The sequence below is a fragment of the Pempheris klunzingeri genome, chromosome 18 (genome assembly GCF_042242105.1).
Source record: "Pempheris klunzingeri isolate RE-2024b chromosome 18, fPemKlu1.hap1, whole genome shotgun sequence".
Lineage (NCBI taxonomy): Eukaryota > Metazoa > Chordata > Actinopteri > Acropomatiformes > Pempheridae > Pempheris > Pempheris klunzingeri.
The window spans coordinates 6,305,679-6,324,707 of NC_092029.1; the positions used below are offsets into that span (position 1 = coordinate 6,305,679).

General features: G+C 39.9%; 1 protein-coding gene across 1 annotated transcript in view; it reads left to right on the forward strand.

Annotated features, from left to right (window-relative positions):
• atad2b (ATPase family AAA domain containing 2B) overlaps positions 1 to 19,029 on the forward strand; it is a 66,854-nt gene that overhangs the window by 34,128 nt on the left and 13,697 nt on the right. Inside the window, exons 25-26 of the mRNA XM_070849175.1 lie at positions 11,891 to 12,628; positions 13,763 to 13,893. Coding sequence (XP_070705276.1) covers positions 11,891 to 12,628; positions 13,763 to 13,893 — 869 coding nt within the window. The remainder of the gene's footprint in view (positions 1 to 11,890; positions 12,629 to 13,762; positions 13,894 to 19,029) is intronic.

Consider the following 19,029-nt stretch of genomic DNA (forward strand, 5'->3'; position numbering starts at 1 on the left):
CAGCCTTGGCTGCTGCGTGACCACACTTGCGTCTGCTTTCCTTGTAATTGCCCTGACAGTGAGTCTGCACCATGCTGGTGTGTGTCTCTGGTGTGCTGAGTAAGCGGAGTCTGCACACCTTTTGACTGTTATCATAGCCAGCAGATATACAGGATCCACTGCTAAATTTCAGGGGCAAGAGGTGTACAGTTATGAGGTGGAAATAAAATTTTTACGAGTTAAATTTTTATCAGATAACGATGGATCCATATGTGATCTATATAAGAAAAACTCCTCAGTAGAGCAGACCTTCCATCCAAGGGGGGTCCTCCTTTTAAGTCTTTACTTTTGAGTGAGGCAGTATACTTCATATGCAACAGTGATCTGCAAACCAAACACACCGTTATTCCTTGATGTTGTTCATAACAGCAGGAGCTCATTGACTCAATTCTTAAATTTGGCTTTTGAAAACTTGGCTAATCAATGTCCTGAAAAAGTTAGATTAGTGATTAGATTTTCCAGGGGAACAACCCATAATCATGTAAGGAAGCAGGCAAAATTGTTAGTTTGAGCAAATAATTGCTCACTGTCTTTACTTATAATTTATCACATCATATCATGCATGTGACTGAAAGAGACCTAATTTAAATTCGATTTGCCACCATATAAAGTCAGTGAATCTTAAAACTGATGCAGTAAGATGTGTATGTAGAGCAAAGAACCCCCGTGTAAACAGTGTCTAATTTAATATCTCTGCTGAGTTCTATTATTATACGGCTGTGATGTCCTGAATCATTTAACAGACTGGAGGGGTATCTAATTGGTATCTAATCTAATCAATTTAGCAAGGGTTCTGCTGAAGTACAATGGCTATCCTTCACACTGAATATGATTCACCTCCATATCATCACTATTGTCAGATGGTCAAAAGTGTAAGCAAGCACAGTAATGACATTATATCCTGGTGTGGTCTAATTACTAATAAGATCTGATTTACAGCTTTTGGTTCTTTGAGTGGTTACATTAATAGATTTCTGAAGGCTTTATTAGTTGCATCAGTTCTAAATATTTCGATGTTAGAATGTAAGAAGATACAACTAAAGTGCAACTCAAAGTGTTGGTGGACAATAACCACTTATTGGAGTTTGTACAGCTCAAATTTTCAACCTGGCAGTAAATGTACATGTTATTGTACTATTTTTATAATTTACAACAATAACTGGGGCTGTACCTGGTTTACACTTACATTGGGAGACATGCATTGTGCGCTATAATAAGAAACCATGATGAGAATGTGTAAAGCAGGTACAATTGTGGATTTTACCGCAGGACCTTGAGATCAGTGTTGGTGCATAAAAGTGGATAAAATGCCCATTTGTTTATAGTATTTTACTCTGCTTTATTTACCACAGTAGATACCTGTTGGACACTGGTGTTCTCCTTGGAAGGCTTGCGCTAGGTGTGCACTCTCCTCCACAAAGGGTGTGATAAGTCATACGTCAGTCAAATGAGCCAACCGGTGTACATGTCTTTACCTCATCGCTCCTACCTTACAGCTTATCTGTATGCGTGTTTTTGCTGGGGGCGACAGACCTTTCTCCCAGAAGGCTTTCATACCCTGCTTTGTATGTACGTGTGCGCTTAGGCTGACATCTTCAACAGTACTTGGAGCTGCTGGTGCATTAGGGCATATCTGTCTTCTGAGAAGAGGGCACCACAGGCACCGTCATCCCACTGGCCATTTACTGAGCAGCAGAGAGGAGAGGGACAGAAATAGATAGATTCTCTGAGTGAATTATGTCTTCAATTCCTCCACCTTGTGACTGTATTTCCTCTTTGTTTTAGGATTGCTGTGCAGTCAATATACAGTCAGCCCTTCAATGCGTGTAATGAGGTTTGATAATACAAATTGTCCAATGACCCGCTGTCCGTTCTGTTGTGATTCTTATTTCCTAAAGAGCCACCTTAGAGACGTCTGCCGACTCAGAGAGCTCTGTGAAATGGCTGTAGTGACAAATATTCCAAATGAGCAGTTAAAAACAAATTTGTATATTTGTTAGTTCTACGCAGCACGTTATCTGGTTTGAAATACGTTGATTTTCTGACATTTTGTAAAGCAGAGTGGCAGATATAGGATCTGTGAATGTGATTTGATTTGATTTTTCTTTTGTCTTTTGTCTTAACACATACACCGTTTGTTACGCTTAAGAAAACACATTTGACCAAACAACAAAACAAATACTACTACATATATTACAACTTTAAGCTGAACAGAGGCAACTGTACCATGTACTGACGCTATACTGCACAACACACTGTGTTTTGAATCAGAAAAACTATAACAAGATCTGTTGGTTTGCTCCAAATAACCTCAGTCTCCTAAGAAAGTAAATACATTGTTGTACCTTGCTGCAGATGTAATCTGCGTGCACTCCATGATATGGTGGCCTCCACATAGATGCCTGAGGATTCATAGGTGAAAACATTTTCACAATATGTGTGTTATGAACAGTAAGTGGGGAGATGAGCGTTCACTGGAACGTCAAAATTATTCTTCTTTGGATTAATAATTGAATTCTTTTCACACCACTCCAATAATCTGTGTGTAATACTTGTGAACATTTGGACCATCTTCTGACAACAGTGTAGTATCTCCTGAAAACTTCAAAAGAATGTATTTGAAGTATCAGTTTTACAATCATCTCCATAGAGGGTTCTCCTGAGTTGGTAACAGTGGAAGTTGAATATGTCTGATGAGCGTTAAACTCCATTTGAATCATCATCCTGTCCAATAAGGGCTCTGACTGAATTCTGTGGATTGCGGATGCAAAATCTAAGAAGAAGGCTCTTGCTGTTGCTGTAGGCTTGGCTCAACACTTTATTAGGTGTATCAATTTTACAGCTGCATGTTCTCTGTGCTACAATTCCACTTACATACAAACTGGTGTCTGGTTTGCCACCAACAGACTTGGCGAGATGATAAACCACAATTCTTTCACATTTTTCAGGAAGCTAATTATTGGGTTTATCAATCAAAGCATTCGGTGAGTTTTTCTATGCCCTCAGTTGACCAAAGGCTGATTATTATTTTCTCTGGTTGACTCCTTTTCAATTTAGAATTATAAGATGGTGCCATAATATGATTAGCAAGCAGTCTAAATCTATAAGTCCTTGACACACACGCTCTCTCAACATTTACAAAGCATTTGTCCAACATTTTATTCTTCCTTGTTTGCCACTTCACATATTGATTAAATCCCAGCATTGTTATGTCCAGTTTACCATGGTTCATGTCTCTAACTACAATTGCTGAGCCCTCTGGATGTTGTCGCTGCAGCATGTGAGCACAGTTTGCAACAGTAGCCGCTGCTTGTGCCGCTTTGCCACTGGGAGATGCGTAAACGTCAAACAGCGGCGCGGCATCAGGCCACCGAGTCACTGAATATCTTACTTTAAGCTTTAGTTTCAGCTGTGTTCAAGAGCAGGGCGAATGTCCCTGATGTCTTCACGCTGACTCTGGTCTCACATGACAGGACTTGGAGAGATGCAGTTGTTTGTAGAATCATTACTTAATTGAATCAGTGTTTTATAGTTGGGTTGAAATTTTCTCTTGGTGTTAATACTGTGGAGTCTCGTTGTCACTATGATGTTCCACTCCAGAAACTCCAGAAAGTCACTGGCCAGCAAAGAGAAGCATGTTACTTCCCATCAACTTTGTTTTTAACATTTCTGTTAATATACAGACTGTGCACATATCAAACGAAATACAACTTGATAGAGAACTTCAGAGGTGCTAGTTGGCAGATTTTTGTTACTTTTGGACAGAGCTAAGCCTTTATTGCTGTACAGACATGAGCACGGTATCGATCTTTTCATCTGACTCTGGGCAAGAAAGCCTGTAAGTCTATTTCCCAAAATGGGGACCTGTTCCTTTAATCCAAGCAGGGTGGAATGGCTGTGTAGGCCTTTATGTGAGAGGAGGGGGGATAGGAAGGGAGCAATTGAGGGAAGTGACTGATCTCCTTCATTTCACAAAGCAAAGATGGGATCATTTATTGATCTGGACATTTCATTAAGTGTCGGTGTGAAGTGTCACATCGGGTGACAAACGGCTGTCTTCCTTTCATGACCTAGACCCCTGAGGCCCTGTGTCACCATGACAGCCATTCTGGCTCTCTTTGTCTCCTACAGTGTTTCTCATGTTGTCTCCTCTTTGCTTTTCACCCCTTCTTTTGCATACTTTCTCACTCCACTGGTAAAACTCCCAAAGCAAATTTTGTACATGCTGCTGCTCATTTGAATTTTTCAGTGTGGAGTGATATTTAAAAATCAAATTAAGGCATAAAATATGGCTTGTAAAAACGCAAATGAAAAGGAATGGACTATTACAATTAAAGTTAAAGCCGAGATGATACTTCAGATAAACTGACTTTTACCCCTTAGCTGAATAGAAGTCATTTAAAATTCAGTTGGGCTTGATGCCGGATAGAAAAATAGTCTTCATTTTAACCTAACCTATGCTTAGAATTTTATATGTAGAATTTCAATGTTGTTGTTTGCTCAGGAGGGCAAAGCATTAGAAAATAAAAGTCATTCTTTATCCTTGACTAGTATTTATGTTAACATCGTAAATTAAATGCTATTCCAGAAAACTGTGTTCAGCAGCACACACATACATATAGTCACTCATGTACACACGCTTCCTGAAGAATTATCAGGACTTTAGAGACCCTGGTCCACTGTACTAGTTGTAAAAGTTGAACTCATGTACATGCAAAAAAGAGATTTTTATCTTGACTTGTGTTTTTAACAAGTCCCAGAATGGTTATTCAGTTTTTATTTTTTTGCGTGCATATTTCTTAAGACAAAATTTAAATTATTCATTTAGTTTAAGTAATTAGGAACCATTGAATTGGAATTTGTTCTTCAGTCATGACAGGGGATATACAGCCTTTGTACTGTGTTAATTACAGCTCAGTGGAATGATTTAGACAGTAGAAAAAAGGGTGAAATCCCCAGGGAGGGATAGAGTTGAGAAAATATCGTTTTCAAGGATAAATTCTTATTGCTAATGCTTAGAACAGCAAAACCAAAGCAGTGCTAGAATTCAGATTCTCTTATGAGAATGAAGTTGTGTTGAGCCTTGTTCACAATCCTAAATTTTGCCATTTTTCTGTAAACATCAAGGAGGACTTCAAACAAGAAATGTGTTCAGAATAGTCATACAAAGCATCTTAAACCTTTCACAAGGTCAGTTACATACTTACATTGCGAGAAATGGCTCAAAGACATGAGTTTTAGACCGATTTGTTCGTGATACACCCCTCCCTACAGTTGGAGGAGGGATCTGGTCCAGAGTATCTTATGTGTGATGCAAACTGATTGTGAAATAGGTTTTAAAACTCCTGCAGTGTGAGCTGGTATGAAACTGTATAATCTGCAGACTGGATTAATGAGATATTTAGTACTTTAAAACTGCAGCTAATACAAATGTTTAGAAAGAAATCATTGCAGGCTGCGTAAAATCATAAACAGGTATTTTTGTTTGTTTTAAGATTGTGACACAACTTCAAGCTCCTCCCCATCACTTGCAGGTGACGGGACCAGGGCAGATCAATACTCCATTAATGTTACAAGATTGAGGCCCCAACTCCAGTCGATTCCAATGAACCAGGATGACAAAAAGCAGAGTTGGATGCTGGACTGTGCCTGTGACCATGCACGTGGCAGGCTTGCCTGCGAGTAACTGCACTCATACTGTACCCTGTATGTGTGAACGTGCGTGCACAGGGCCTATTGGTTACAGTCACTTGGAAGGGCAGCAGATCGGCAAATCGGTGTGATCAGCTTCAGATAAGGGTTGGATTCGTTCCATTGGCGTTTAATTAGGCCGAGACCAGGGCTGCCTCAGTATTTTATATATATAGTATATATTGTACGTCACAGCTTGAAATGGTAGTAATTGTTTGTTTGTTGCATCAGTACAACTGAGGCATTGGCTTTTGTTATGTTTCTCCAGTCATATATCTCAGTTTTTATGCCTCCGTGTACGTGACAGCTTTGGCCAAAGGCATTATGTTTTGCTGTTGTCCGTCCGCCTGTCTGTCCCATTCACACAAATAAATTTGAGGGAATTTTGTCAAATTTGACACAAATATCCACTTGGATGACCTGATGAGATTTTAATTGTCAAAGTTCACTGTAACCACTGTTGCCAGAACTCAAGAATTTATACACTAATTATGACATAATTGAACACAAATGTCTAATAGGATAAAAAAGATGAAGTGACAACATTTTATATCCAAAAGGTCAAATGTCAACTTCACTTCAGCAACGTAAAGTTATACAATAGCGCTATCTGGCCATTATTCAGTGTCGTACCTCTGGAACAGAAGGGGAGATTGTGGCCATATTTCACGTTTGATTGGATACTGAATTGGTGACACTGATATTGGGTCTGGACAGAGATGGATGCAAACTGCAACTTAACTGGTTGGCAAAGCATACAACCGCAAGGAGGTAATTCTTACTCCTTCATTCTTTACAGAATAATTTCTTAATCAGTTGAGACATTATGTGCATTTATTTAACAATATGGACCGGTCGACAGTCAATCACAGGGCCAACACATAGAGACAGATGATCACTCACACTCACACCTACGGGCAGTTTAGAGTCACTAGTTAAGCTAAGCTACATGTCTTTGGACTGTGGGAAGAAGCCAGAGAGTCCCACTGACATTGAAATTATCAATGTCAAAATAACACATGTAAGTACACAAAATGGTTGCATCTTCGCTTATTTTGTGTGGTTCTTGTTTTGCTTTGATCCCAAAAGTTGTCATATGTTTTCCAGCATGAGTGCACCCCAGTGTTGGCCCAGTGTCCTAAATGTGGATTCATAGAGGAGAATTAGAGAGCAACCACTCTCTGGAGGCAAGGATAATGTTGTGCATTGCTATGGAAACACACAGTCCGTGCCCCGACACACACAACCAAAAATTTCAATGGTGCACCCACACTCAACAATAAGGAGGTAAGTAGGTTAGTAAATGACGAATCTGTCCAGGGTAGAAGAGGACTCTGTGTGTGAATTTTGACTGATTTGAGCAGATCAGCTGACTGACTAGAGCCACTGAAAAACTTCTGTGTCGAGTGGACTTTATGAAACAAGTTTGTTCATTAAATTGTAAAAACATCCAAATATCTTGTCGCATTTAATAAAGGAGGACCCCCCGTAAAAGATGTGAGACGGGACACATAATTGCAGCATCCTAGGTTGTTATTAATGCAGCTCATTAACCAGTAAAATCTACATTCTCTACTTTTCCTTCAGAGGAAATTAACTGTCTGTTACAAAACTAATGACCTCGTAACATTGTCTGAACTACTTTGGATTTTATGGTTCAAGCTTTAAGATCAATGAGATCATTCAGATGGCTACTGTTATCATAGCTATGGTCTGTTGTCTCAGTAAAATTTTGAACTTAAAGAGGTTTAGGTGGTGTTCATATCCACAGCAGTGCTCATCAGTTCGTGTAATTACTGTATGTATCCTGATTTTAGCTTTCACACTCAGCAATTGCTAGCTGTTCCATTAATTGTGCCACACACCATTGAGAGTGATAATCCATACCTGGAAAATTTGTCAGGATCCTTATCAGGACTTAAACTCTAACTATGCAGTAAAGGTTTAGGCTGTATTCATTCTTTCTTACAACATGTTTCATGTTTCGGTCCTGATATCCACAGTACACAACTGTAATATTGACACCTCAGCCAAATGCCCATTTTAAAATGTAGGACTGAGATTCACAGTTTGTAAAAACATATATATATATGCATATATATCGAACTTCTCCTTTTAAAGAGGGAGTGTTCCTCCCACAAAACTTAAAGGTTAATCAGTCCAGGACGTTTAAGATGAATTTAACTGTATTAGATTAGAGTGAGTGCATAGATCTATTTAACTAGCTTTGGGGTATACAGTAAGTTTGAGTTAGCTCTGTGGGCACAATGCCACACTATCATCAGTACTATCATACCAGGCTCTGTAAGATGGATACACTTTTATGCCTTTATGGTCTTGTGTGTCTTGGGAGCATATAAAAGTAATAAATAGCCGACATCATATTGCATAATGCTATAGGCTTGGGGTGCTTCAAAGTTTCCTTGGATGGCCCTGCTATAAACTGCAGAATGAAATGTGTCTGGATTATGCTGACAACACTTTGAGGCTTTTACTGATTTCACTGTGCTATAGAGACAGTCTGCCTGGCTATGCATACCTGGGGAATGAAAAACTATTAAAACATTTAACATCGTGTAAAAGCTGCCCGTTTTTGATTATACAGATTTTACAGAACATTTCCTTGACTTTCTGTTGGTGAGTTGGGATCTGATTACTCAATATTAGAAATTATTAGATAAAGAAATCAGTGAATCAGAGTCGGTGATTCACAATACCACCCAAAGGCATTGCCAGAGTATGCCGCTGAATTGTCCATCAGTGTCACTGCACTGATTTATTTATTTAATACTTGCTGGTACAGCCGTTTTGAATCGTCTCCTGGGGCTTTTCGCTCTCTAAAGCAGTATTTGTCGTGTGTGCATGCATGTGCACATGAGCGTACGTACACACACACAGCTATGACATGTACGTTTGATGGCAACTTGAAATATTTCTGTCACTACATGAATCTTGTATGGGTTAGGCACTTTTAATTATCACAAAGTGCTTTGGTTGCCAGTCCCTTCCCTCCTTCTTTTCCTTCTCTCCCCATCAGCATATCTCCCCTCTGTGGTTGGCTGTTCATGGTCTAACAGTTTTCATGCATTATTTAAGAGCTGACTATGACGAGTCATTTGCTGCCATTCTGTCTCACCTTTTCCTCCCTTAGGAGCACGCTTCATAGCTCCGATGGTGATAGCTGACCCCATCCAGACCTCTTTCACTTGGTTGTGGATCGTTTGTTTTGGTTTTTGCGTGGATATTTTTATTTTCTTTTTTAATAAAAAAAGACCAAGTATGTATCCAGAGGAGCGGTCAGCAAAAAATTTGCCACTATGCATCTTTTTTATCATGCTCTTTTTAGAATAAGCGTGCTGACATTTGCCTTTATTTGGTTGTGTTTGAAAAAAGACATAATGTGTTTAAAACATTAAAACAAACATAAATGCAACACTTAGTGCAGAAAAGTAATATTTTTTATTTGAAAAGAGCCAAGCTATGACTAATCACTGAATGTTTCAAGATGACAGTTCGAAATGAAATCTAAATTCTGAAGGTTAAATAAAAAGTGGGGGTGATGAAGACGGCAAAAAATACATGTTCACACACACACGCAAAAAAGATTATTGATGGAATGCCAGCATTCAGAAATAGCCCAGATGCCAGGCAGGTTTTCTCTTTGCTCTTGCTCTCTTTCTCCATCTCTGGTCCCCAGCATGCAGCAGAGCAACTATCCCATATGCCAGTCATGCCTGGAGAAGAATTCTGATCTTTGCCTGCTCCGTAGCTTACCCTACAGCAGTCTGTCCTCCTTCCAGATCAGATCAAGAGCCACAGCTGAATCCCACCTTGAAACTCACTCTCAGAAGCACCTGTACCCACCTCAGAGATTTTGGGAGACTGGTAGCGCCTTTTTTTTGATGTGCTATTACTGTCTTGTGCATGCAGATAACCATAAGTCATCTAGCTTGATAACATAGCCAGAGCAATGCTTGAAAACCTGTTTTATTATAAAATGAGAGTGCAGTGAAAATCTCAAGGCAGAATTTCAGCTAGCACCAGTGTGAGTTAAAGCAAGTCAAGGCAAAGTCAAAGTAAAATTATGATACTGCATGGTTTGATATCATAGCAAGCAATTCACGAAGATTGTACATATTCTTTATAGTCCTTTTGATAGATTCATATATTGTTTTTTATAAGGTGTGTGCTCCCTGTCCTTGAAACAGATATGATATAGTAGATAACCAAATGACAACACTGCATAAACACATGTAAATTGCTGTTTGTTACAAGAATTGCACAGCATTAGCTTGCAGCAAGTGTGCTCCATTCTCCTCTGGGTTATCTGGTGTGCTGGTTGTGGCTGACAGGAAATGCGTCGCTGGTCATTAAGAGGGTCACTTGAGAACACCATTACTAAAGAGGAGTGTCATGAGCCCATCAGCAAGCACTAGTTGACTAATTATCCCCATTTTGTTGTGTTTTTGTGGGAGACAAAATATAACTTTCAGTAATTGGTCTACTTTTTGTTAACTCTTTATTTCACTAAGAACTTGACATAAGGTTTCATTTTCTACCTTCCTCCGATGTACGTATTGTGTATAATCACATTTTCAGAGTGGAAAGATGAACCCAGGTTAAAAGCATTGGAGGCAGACAGGAGATTTGACAGGCAACATGCAGACATACTATAAGGTTTTGCCAGAGCCTATTCATATCTCTGTGGGGAATGTGGTGCAGACAGATGATACTGTGGATAACATCCATAGTATTAAAGCAAAGACTTTGCTCAGAGCATATGGGGAGTATTCATTTTTTTATATATGTGTATATATATATATATCTGAGTAACATAATGCAGTCCCAACCATCTCATCCTGTGAGAAGCAGGCTGACACTTGAATGATTCTACACAAGATTTGGATCATTTTAGTGGCCCATGAAAGTATTATAATGGGCAAGACTTTATGGATTTTAATGGGTCCATTGTGATCTAGTGTCCATAGTCACATCGGAGCTCATTTATACACACACACACACAAATGCAGGATATTTTTTTAGTTGTCTTGTTTTTTTCCTTTTTGAGATTATTTTATAATGTGATTACTGTTTTTATCTGGGTGTTGCTTTGAAGTATGCAGTGTCAAAAACTGTCTGATGTGACTCAACAAATGATTGAACTGTGAAGGCCTTTTGGTCCCCTTGGTACCCCACAGGGTTTTTTGGGGTTAGGGTGTGTTCACTGACAGGTCATGGTAATGCCACTCATTGTCAGGTTCAAACACTTGTCTCCCTAGGAAACTGACTTGTGGTGGTCCCTGTGTGTTTCATATTTCACACTGTCTTTTTGCTCTTTTCTCTGACTTTGTTTGTATCTTAGTGACTGCTCGGGAGAAGCAGTAAATGAAGGCAAATGCCTTGAAATTTCACTGCATTTAGCATTCGTGCTTTCTTGCTGCGACACTTTTACTGCACTCTCAGCAAGCAGGCTTTGGTTTCCCTCTTCCTCTTAAAGCCCAAGCACCATCTGTAGTCAATAGTGTCCAACATCCATGATGTAGCAGGGCGGCTGTCTCTGTCTGCCTCTCTCTTGCAATCTTTGTCACTAACTGCCTGTTACTCTTTGAGGAAGGCTAAATGTCCAGTTTTAAATACAATCCGCTTTCAAGCTAGGGTATGATACTAAGTGAGGAAGGAGATATGTTTTTTCTACTTGGAGGGAATATATTTTCTAAGAGGGAATGCTGAGAAAATATGTTTTGGCTGCAATTGAAGACTTAAAGTCTTTGCTCTTTCAGTTGTTTAACATTAGAGAGTTGTATTTTGTTTTGCACTGCCTTGCCTAATCTGCTTGTATATTTTGCCTCTTATCCTCCAACACCTAGAACTGAACAGCTGTTGGACAGATAGTACAACCGTGTACTCAGTAATGGGATAGGCATTTGCTATGATGTGGATTTATTTTTTCCCTGGCAAAGAGGATGGTAATTGTTGTTACTTGAGAAGTGTGAAAGGTGTGGTTAAGGGCTATGTATAGGGTGAGAATGATTTGAACGTACTGGAATAAGGTGAACGGATGGTCATTTACTCACATTTTGTGGATTTCTGTGCTTTTTGAATTAACAAGGTTTCTCACTTATCTTTTTCCCTCTCTCTCTCTCTTTTCTCTCCATTGTAGATCATATTAAGCGTAAGTTTCGCCGGCGGCCATCGTGGGGGCGGGGCATCATCCGGAAAAAGAAGACCTACAGGAAAGAAATGGAAGAGGAAGAGGAGGAGCCAGAGGCAGAAGTGGAAGCTGCAGGGCCCAGTGACTCCTGCTTGACGCAGGATGAGGAATCATCTTGTGACACCATGGGTCCCCAGCCCAACGGCCACCATCCTCACGGTCCCTCCACAGAGGAAGAGAGCTCCAATGAGCCACCTGTTGCAGCTCCTGCTGAACCTCCAGATGCCAGTGAAGCCCAAGAAGAGCCAAAACCTAAGGAAGACGAGCCCACAGCCAAAGAGGCAGAGTCTGAAAACACAGAGAAACACGCTGAGCTACATTACCTTGGTGGCAGTTCTCAGCCCAAGGCAGACGGGGATAGCCAGGCTAGGCAGGCTGACTTCCATCCTTTCATTGAAACGTCTGAGTCCTCAGATGCTGAGGCCCAGCCTAAGCACACAGAGGGTCTCCTCGTATCACAAGTGGACTGTGTGAATGGAAACGAGTCAATGGACAGCCTGGACTCACAGAGCCTCAAGAGAAGCAGTGAGGCTGAGACAAGGACACCTCAGAGCACGGCTGAGGGCTCTAATAATGCTGAACAGGAAGAGCACAAAGACAAAAATGAGAGCAAACCAACTCAGGAGCACCCCCTCCAGGATGGGAGGGCGGCAACAGAAAATGCTGAGGAGACGCAAGATAAAGAAGGTATAAAGCTAGATGTCAAGTTTTCTGTGATCCAGCTTTGATAGCACAAGTGGCTATTTGAACATAGAGCTTTCTCCTCTCTTTAGTATTTTGTATGTTTTAATGCCTTTTAGGATTCCCATCAAAATGCAAATATTTGGACAAACTGTCAATCATCTAAATGTTTTGGGGATTTTTTAATTATTTATTTATTAGTTCTTTTTTTTTAATGTTTTTTTTGGCGCTTCATTTTACTTATCATTTCATCTTTACAGTACAGCAGTTAGGCAAGTCAAAGAAAAAATGTAAATTTTTGCATGTCCAGGCAATGCTTTCCCGAACACTTAATTAGGATGATAAATTACATTTTTGATTATCATCTAACTCCTCTGATTCACACTTGGTTTTGTTTTTAGAGGGCATGAATATTGTAACCTAAGTCATGCAGGATATAAAAACGCTGGCTCCTGGCTTTAGCAGCCACTATATTTCAACGGAGAAACTCCAGGGGCTTGAAATTATGTGTACCTTTGTAGAGACTCAACACCTTTTAATATTTATCTTGAAATGCTTTTTGTCTATAAAATATTCATAATGTTTGCTGCCCCACCTCCCCATCTCTGACTATATATTTTTATTCCATTGCCCTGAGCTTTTATGCCCTTTCTGTTGGTGTGTAGTATTTGAGTCAGAGATAAGCCCATAAATTTATGTTTTTGATTACGGGTCTGTGGTTTGGCTTGTAGCGAGTAAAGGCCAGCTGGAAGGCTAAGGCAATAGCGGTGCTAGAATATGGAAAAGCCACCAGATGATGGCACGATCAGACGATAGAACACAAACAAACTGTGGCTCCTCAACAACAGACAACTCAGCTACTCCGCCCCACTCTCATTACAAGCAGGGCTTTTGTTTCCATCAAAGCTTTTCTTGAGCACTGTCATAAATTGACAGGAAAGAGGCCAGATGCAAAAGTAGCTGCTACTAGTTTCAGATAATTCATCTTGTACCCATAGCAGTTGAATTTATTTTTCTTGAAAGCATCCAGTTTTTGCTTTTTGCTCTTCCTGGAAAAAAAAAAACACCCATTGTTTGTTTTTGATTGCTATCACACTCCTTTCATTCTTTATAACCCTTCATCAATAATCCATTTATTAGGGTGTTCCAAAGCCAGAAAATGTAAGAGGAGCATGTCAGAGCAGCTGAAGGGATCTGCTGAAAGGACAGAGGAAGAGCCACAACCAGCCCCTCCCCACCCTCCAGTGGTGGTTGACCACCAGCAACTTACGGTAAATTTACAAGTGATTTTACCCTTAAGTGGTGTATCAGTGCATGAAGTTCTTCAGACTAAGAACTTCATGTGCTGATACACCACTGCAACTTTGTTGTAATGTTTCTGTATGTTTTGAGAAGAGTTTGGAAGCTAAAGAAAGCACAGGTGTGCACTTATTGTAGTTTATTTGAATATGACATTGTTATTGGTTATTTATTCAATGTAAACCCTGTATCCTATGGCAGCACTGCGGCACTGTGATATAGAAGTTTGTTGTTCAAATTGCTGGGGTCGGCAGTTTTCTGGAAAAAGCACAAAAAAAAGATGGACTTTGAAAAATAGAGCCGCCCTCCTGCAGTTCACCTCTCTCCCCTCTCTGTCCTTTGCTACTCCTGCCAGACAAGCATGGGCAATGCAGCGCTTCATACGCACAAGAAAATGACGTTAGCAGGTTCAACCTTCTTGATTATTGTGATCCCACTGCTGCATTTCTATGAGAATTACCATCTTGTTTTCTCTGCAGATTTGTTGCCCTGTACTTTGATATGAAGCTCTAACGTTAGCTAGCTACATTAACTTGAACTAGCTGCAGCTGTGAGCCCTTGGCTATGGTTAGCAGAAGGCTAAACTATTAGTAACATTCAACATAGCCACTCATTGCCTGCTTTCATTTTAACCACTTAGCACTGTAGATACACATCTGCATTTGTAGAACAGCCAATAAGAACATCCTTTCTCTTAAAGGACCTGTGATTGGCCAAAGTCTCCTGTGATGGGCTAGATTTTCATTTTCTAATGCTGAAACTTTTACAACTCACTAAGACTTTACCTTTTTAAAACCCCAAGTCTGTCATCATCTACACCGTCGTCATTCTAATTCAGACCATGAAGGATGTAATAGCTGGGGTGATTTGGCATTGCACACTAACTTTGGAGATGTAACAGCTACTTTGATCTACATTAAAGCAGTGATCTGGTAACAGGAAATGAACATTCTTAATGGGAAAACATGGTTTATTATGATTGTGATCACTGTGTAACAGTTAGAGTTTATGTTACAGCACTTGAAAAACGTCGCTGTATATTCCAAAAATAATCCTATAAATTAAATAATTAAGCTACAGCTACAAACTCTTGGAGACAGAAAACTCAGAAGTTACAGTGTAGCTTAATATTAATGTGTTCACTTTTGATTTCTTATATAGATAAAGTACTAAGGCTATAAAGACGGGTAAACATTTTCAGCAAATATAAACAGCCCCACATCCTACCAGTAAATAAACAAATGTTGGAATATAGACTTAGTGGTTGCAATGGAGGCAGCTGTGGCTGTCACATTTTGCCACTGACTAATTAGACTGTGATTATGGAAAAGAGGAGCTATAATCAAAAAATGTTACCAATATGCTTCTGTCTTTGTCTTATTTAAGTTCATATGGATGCTTGTTTAGTTGTTGAAAGTTTTTTCTCCTCCCGTCTGTTTTTTTTTTAAAAAAAAAAAGCTGTTAATTTCTATACTTAAAATTGGTCATTGTTTTTTTTTAATCACTTTTAGTGTACATACATTAATATGCAAAAGCTGCCCAAGCCACTATATGCCCCTCAGTTACAATGGAACTGACAATTATACTCGGCTTAGGCGTACACCTTTTTTCAGGCTAAGCATTCATGTTAGCTTTATCGAGCCAGCAGAGGTATCTAGACTCATTCTCCCATTTCTTCGCTGTCAGAAGCCGTCACTGTTTGGCTCATCTCATAGACCTTCTAGCATTAATTCATCCCTTTGTCCTCCATCCTTTCTTTAGCTCCCATACATAGAAAAGGTTAAACAGAATTACTATCTGGATAATTAGAATTCTATCATTGTTTTAATGGGGTCTAGAAGGGAGTACATACATTTGTGGAGTGGTGCTTAAGGTATGGAGAATGTGGAAACTGAATCACGGGTGACGGGCCTTAAGCTTCCTCTAGTGTGGAGCTGATGCTGTCACACTGCCCTTCTCAGATGGATAACTTGAACTTCTGGGGCTTATCCCTCCTTTCCATTCACCGTATGGTCACGCCACTGACTCTCTCCCCTTTTCATCTTTTAACTATCAGATTTGCCATCTGAACATGGAGAGAGCCAATTATAGTGGCTGGGAATTTTCACATCCCTCAATCAACAGGTGTTGTTCCTGCAACATTTGAAGGAAACAAGGTTATGACTCAAACATGAGCTTCTCACTGCCTCACTAGATCTGCCAACTTGTCCCAGGATGTGTTCAAGTAACAGAGAGCATGTGAAGCAGCTCCACTGCACTATGCACAGTCACGCTAGGGTCCCACCTAATACCCCAAGTGTAAATTGGAGCCTCGGTTCAGTGGGCTCCCTTGACAGCACTTCCCACTGATCGGCTGGGGGCTGCTTGGTTTTAGGGCACTCTGTGTAGTGTAATTGATGTAAAAGAAGTGTTCTTCCGACATGCACTTACTACTTTTCTCCATGCTCCAAAGTGACATCCAGCTATCAAGCCATTATCTAGTGGCTTTTACCCATGTCCCCTGGGCATGATGGGGATGGTGGGGTACGGATCTTGTGTTGCCGAACCTGACTCCATCTTTCAAATTGATTGACAGGTTTTTTAGTTGGCCCGATCTTAGTGCTTCAACTGGCTGCCCCTGTGAACAGCCCCACACAGAACTAATCTGGAGGTTTATTTGTTAGTAGGGGGAAGAGGGAAGATATCTTAAAGAAACAGATCGTGAAAAGAGGGGACTGTGAATAATTGCTTTTTCATCCCTGGCTTACGGAACAAATTGAATATCCGGTGCGCAGGATGAGAGTCACAATTTAAGCAGATATTTGCTGGCAGGGCTGGGACTGGCATGCTGCCTGGTGTGTATTAGGGCCCGCAGTGAGTGGCGTACTGTTCCTTCTCTCTTCCTTCACTTGTATTCATTGATTGTTGAGGGCTCATTATTTCTGACTTTTAACTTGATGGAAGAGGCTCTGAAATCTCTCTGGAATTAAAAATCATCAAAGTGTTATGAGTTTGTTCACAGACCCTACCCCACTCAAAGCCTGTAGGACAGAGATGGTACTATTTCAGTATTTGCATCCCGCCTTTCAAAGCCGTGGCACACTTATTTGTACTGATTCAGTTAGTAGAATCAAGTTCTCTTATTGGCAATTGCACTGAAATGATGCTTGATGCTGTCTGGATCAAAATGAATTTCTCAGCATGAATAAATAGGTCCTAAGGCTTTTTTCTCTTAGTATTCCAACATGTCTCTTATAGTCAGCTGTTTTCTTTCATCAGTAATCAGACACTTGTCCACAGATGGACTAGAAGAAGTGGTGCTGACGATTGCCGATGAGAATTCAGTAACAAGAAATCCAATCTGGCCCAGCAATTTTTCCTCCATCTCCACAAGAACACACAGAATATCGTCTGCTATGCTGTTTTCTTTAGCAGCTGCCTAGAAGGAGCTAGTGTTTCTAGTTACTGGCACAGTGTGGAGTCTTTTGGCTTGATGCTTAGCTATTACAGCATGTCAGGATTTCCTGTTTTGAGAAGCCTGTCAACAGAAATGGTGCCATTTCAGTTTATAATAATATATAATAACGTTATGATAATAACAGTAGGTGGGGGGGGGGCTCTGGTAAAGTAGCCTTCCTACATGTCTATTCAAAGCAGAACAGCTTTAATGGTAGTGCTGGACCACTGATTGTCAATAAAAATGGATAGCAGTTGAAGTGCTTCATTTATTTGCATTCATTCCAACCGATGGCCTGTATGGTGCAGCTATTTGCATGTAATTGCTCTCTCATAGCTGTGCCTCTTGGCCATACATGTGAGAGCCAGTAATGTCAATAGTTCACGCAACATAAACATACCAATGTCATATTTTCATCATAATAGTTGTTTACCTCTTGCCAAGCCTCTCTGGGATTCTGATCGCTCACTTTGCATTTTGCAGATTGATAAAGACAAACAATTACGTTCTATATATTTTGAAAGCCTTCTTACTTTATCGCTCTTTATACTCTGAGTCCAGTTAAGTATCTTACACTTTCTTTCAAGCACCAATTAAGCCACAAACTGTCCCTGTTGATGATGACTTTAAAGGCAGGCTCATGTCAACAGATTTTGTTACAGCCTCATCATCTGACTGCTTAAAATGAACTGACAACAGAAATGTGTTGTATAGTTTTAAGCAGCAGTGCTCATTTAGGTAAATCCGGTTTTTCCCATCCTGCACATGTCTGTATATTCTGAAAACACATTGCCATAATGGATAACTGACAGTCTGACATGCTTAGTGCTTGGTCAGCGCTTCCCACCTCAATACACACACACACACACACACACACACACACACACACACACACACACACACACACACACACAGGCTGCTCATATGAAGGACATTGCATTGATTAACCTTTCTTTCCCTGCAGTTTACCTTAAGTTCAAGCATATCTGCTAGATAACTTATACTTTCCATACTTGACCCAATCCTATTTTTTTCTATATTCATTTGTTTTGCCTTTTTTGCATTCATTTTTTGAAGACCTCTCTGCATCAGGTGATTTTGCAGGGGTATGTGGAGGTGTGTTTGAGGTTATTTGTGTAAACTCCGTGTGAGAGTTTCTCCTCCTTTATTACATGGTGATATTGGATCTTAGGTGTCTTCAATCTGTAAAATATTAAAATTCCTTCCTGTAGCCTTCTCACCAAATGTTTTATTTTTTCTCATATTTATATTTTTTATGAATAGCATCTATTATTCTTTAAAACTTTTTCTCCCAAAAATCTGTCACTGAGAATAATAGAGTGAAGTTTGCTTCATCAATTTGACATCTGTCATTGTTCATTAGTCTTACCTTAATCTGGAGTTGCAAACCAATTAGAAATAGTGAGAGATCAGTCACAATAATTACTCTCCGATCTGTCAGTGTGGAACTGTCTGACAGTGATGCATTGTATTCTGTAATATTTGAGGTTGATTTGAACTAAGCAGGGTTTAATGTCAAACAATTACATCCATAATGTGACATGGATGGATAACACCAGAACAGTTAAGATGGATAAGGTGGTTTGGTCAGCACATGGCATGCTTGTCTCTGTCGCATTAACTAATGTGATTATATCAGACATGATGTTAA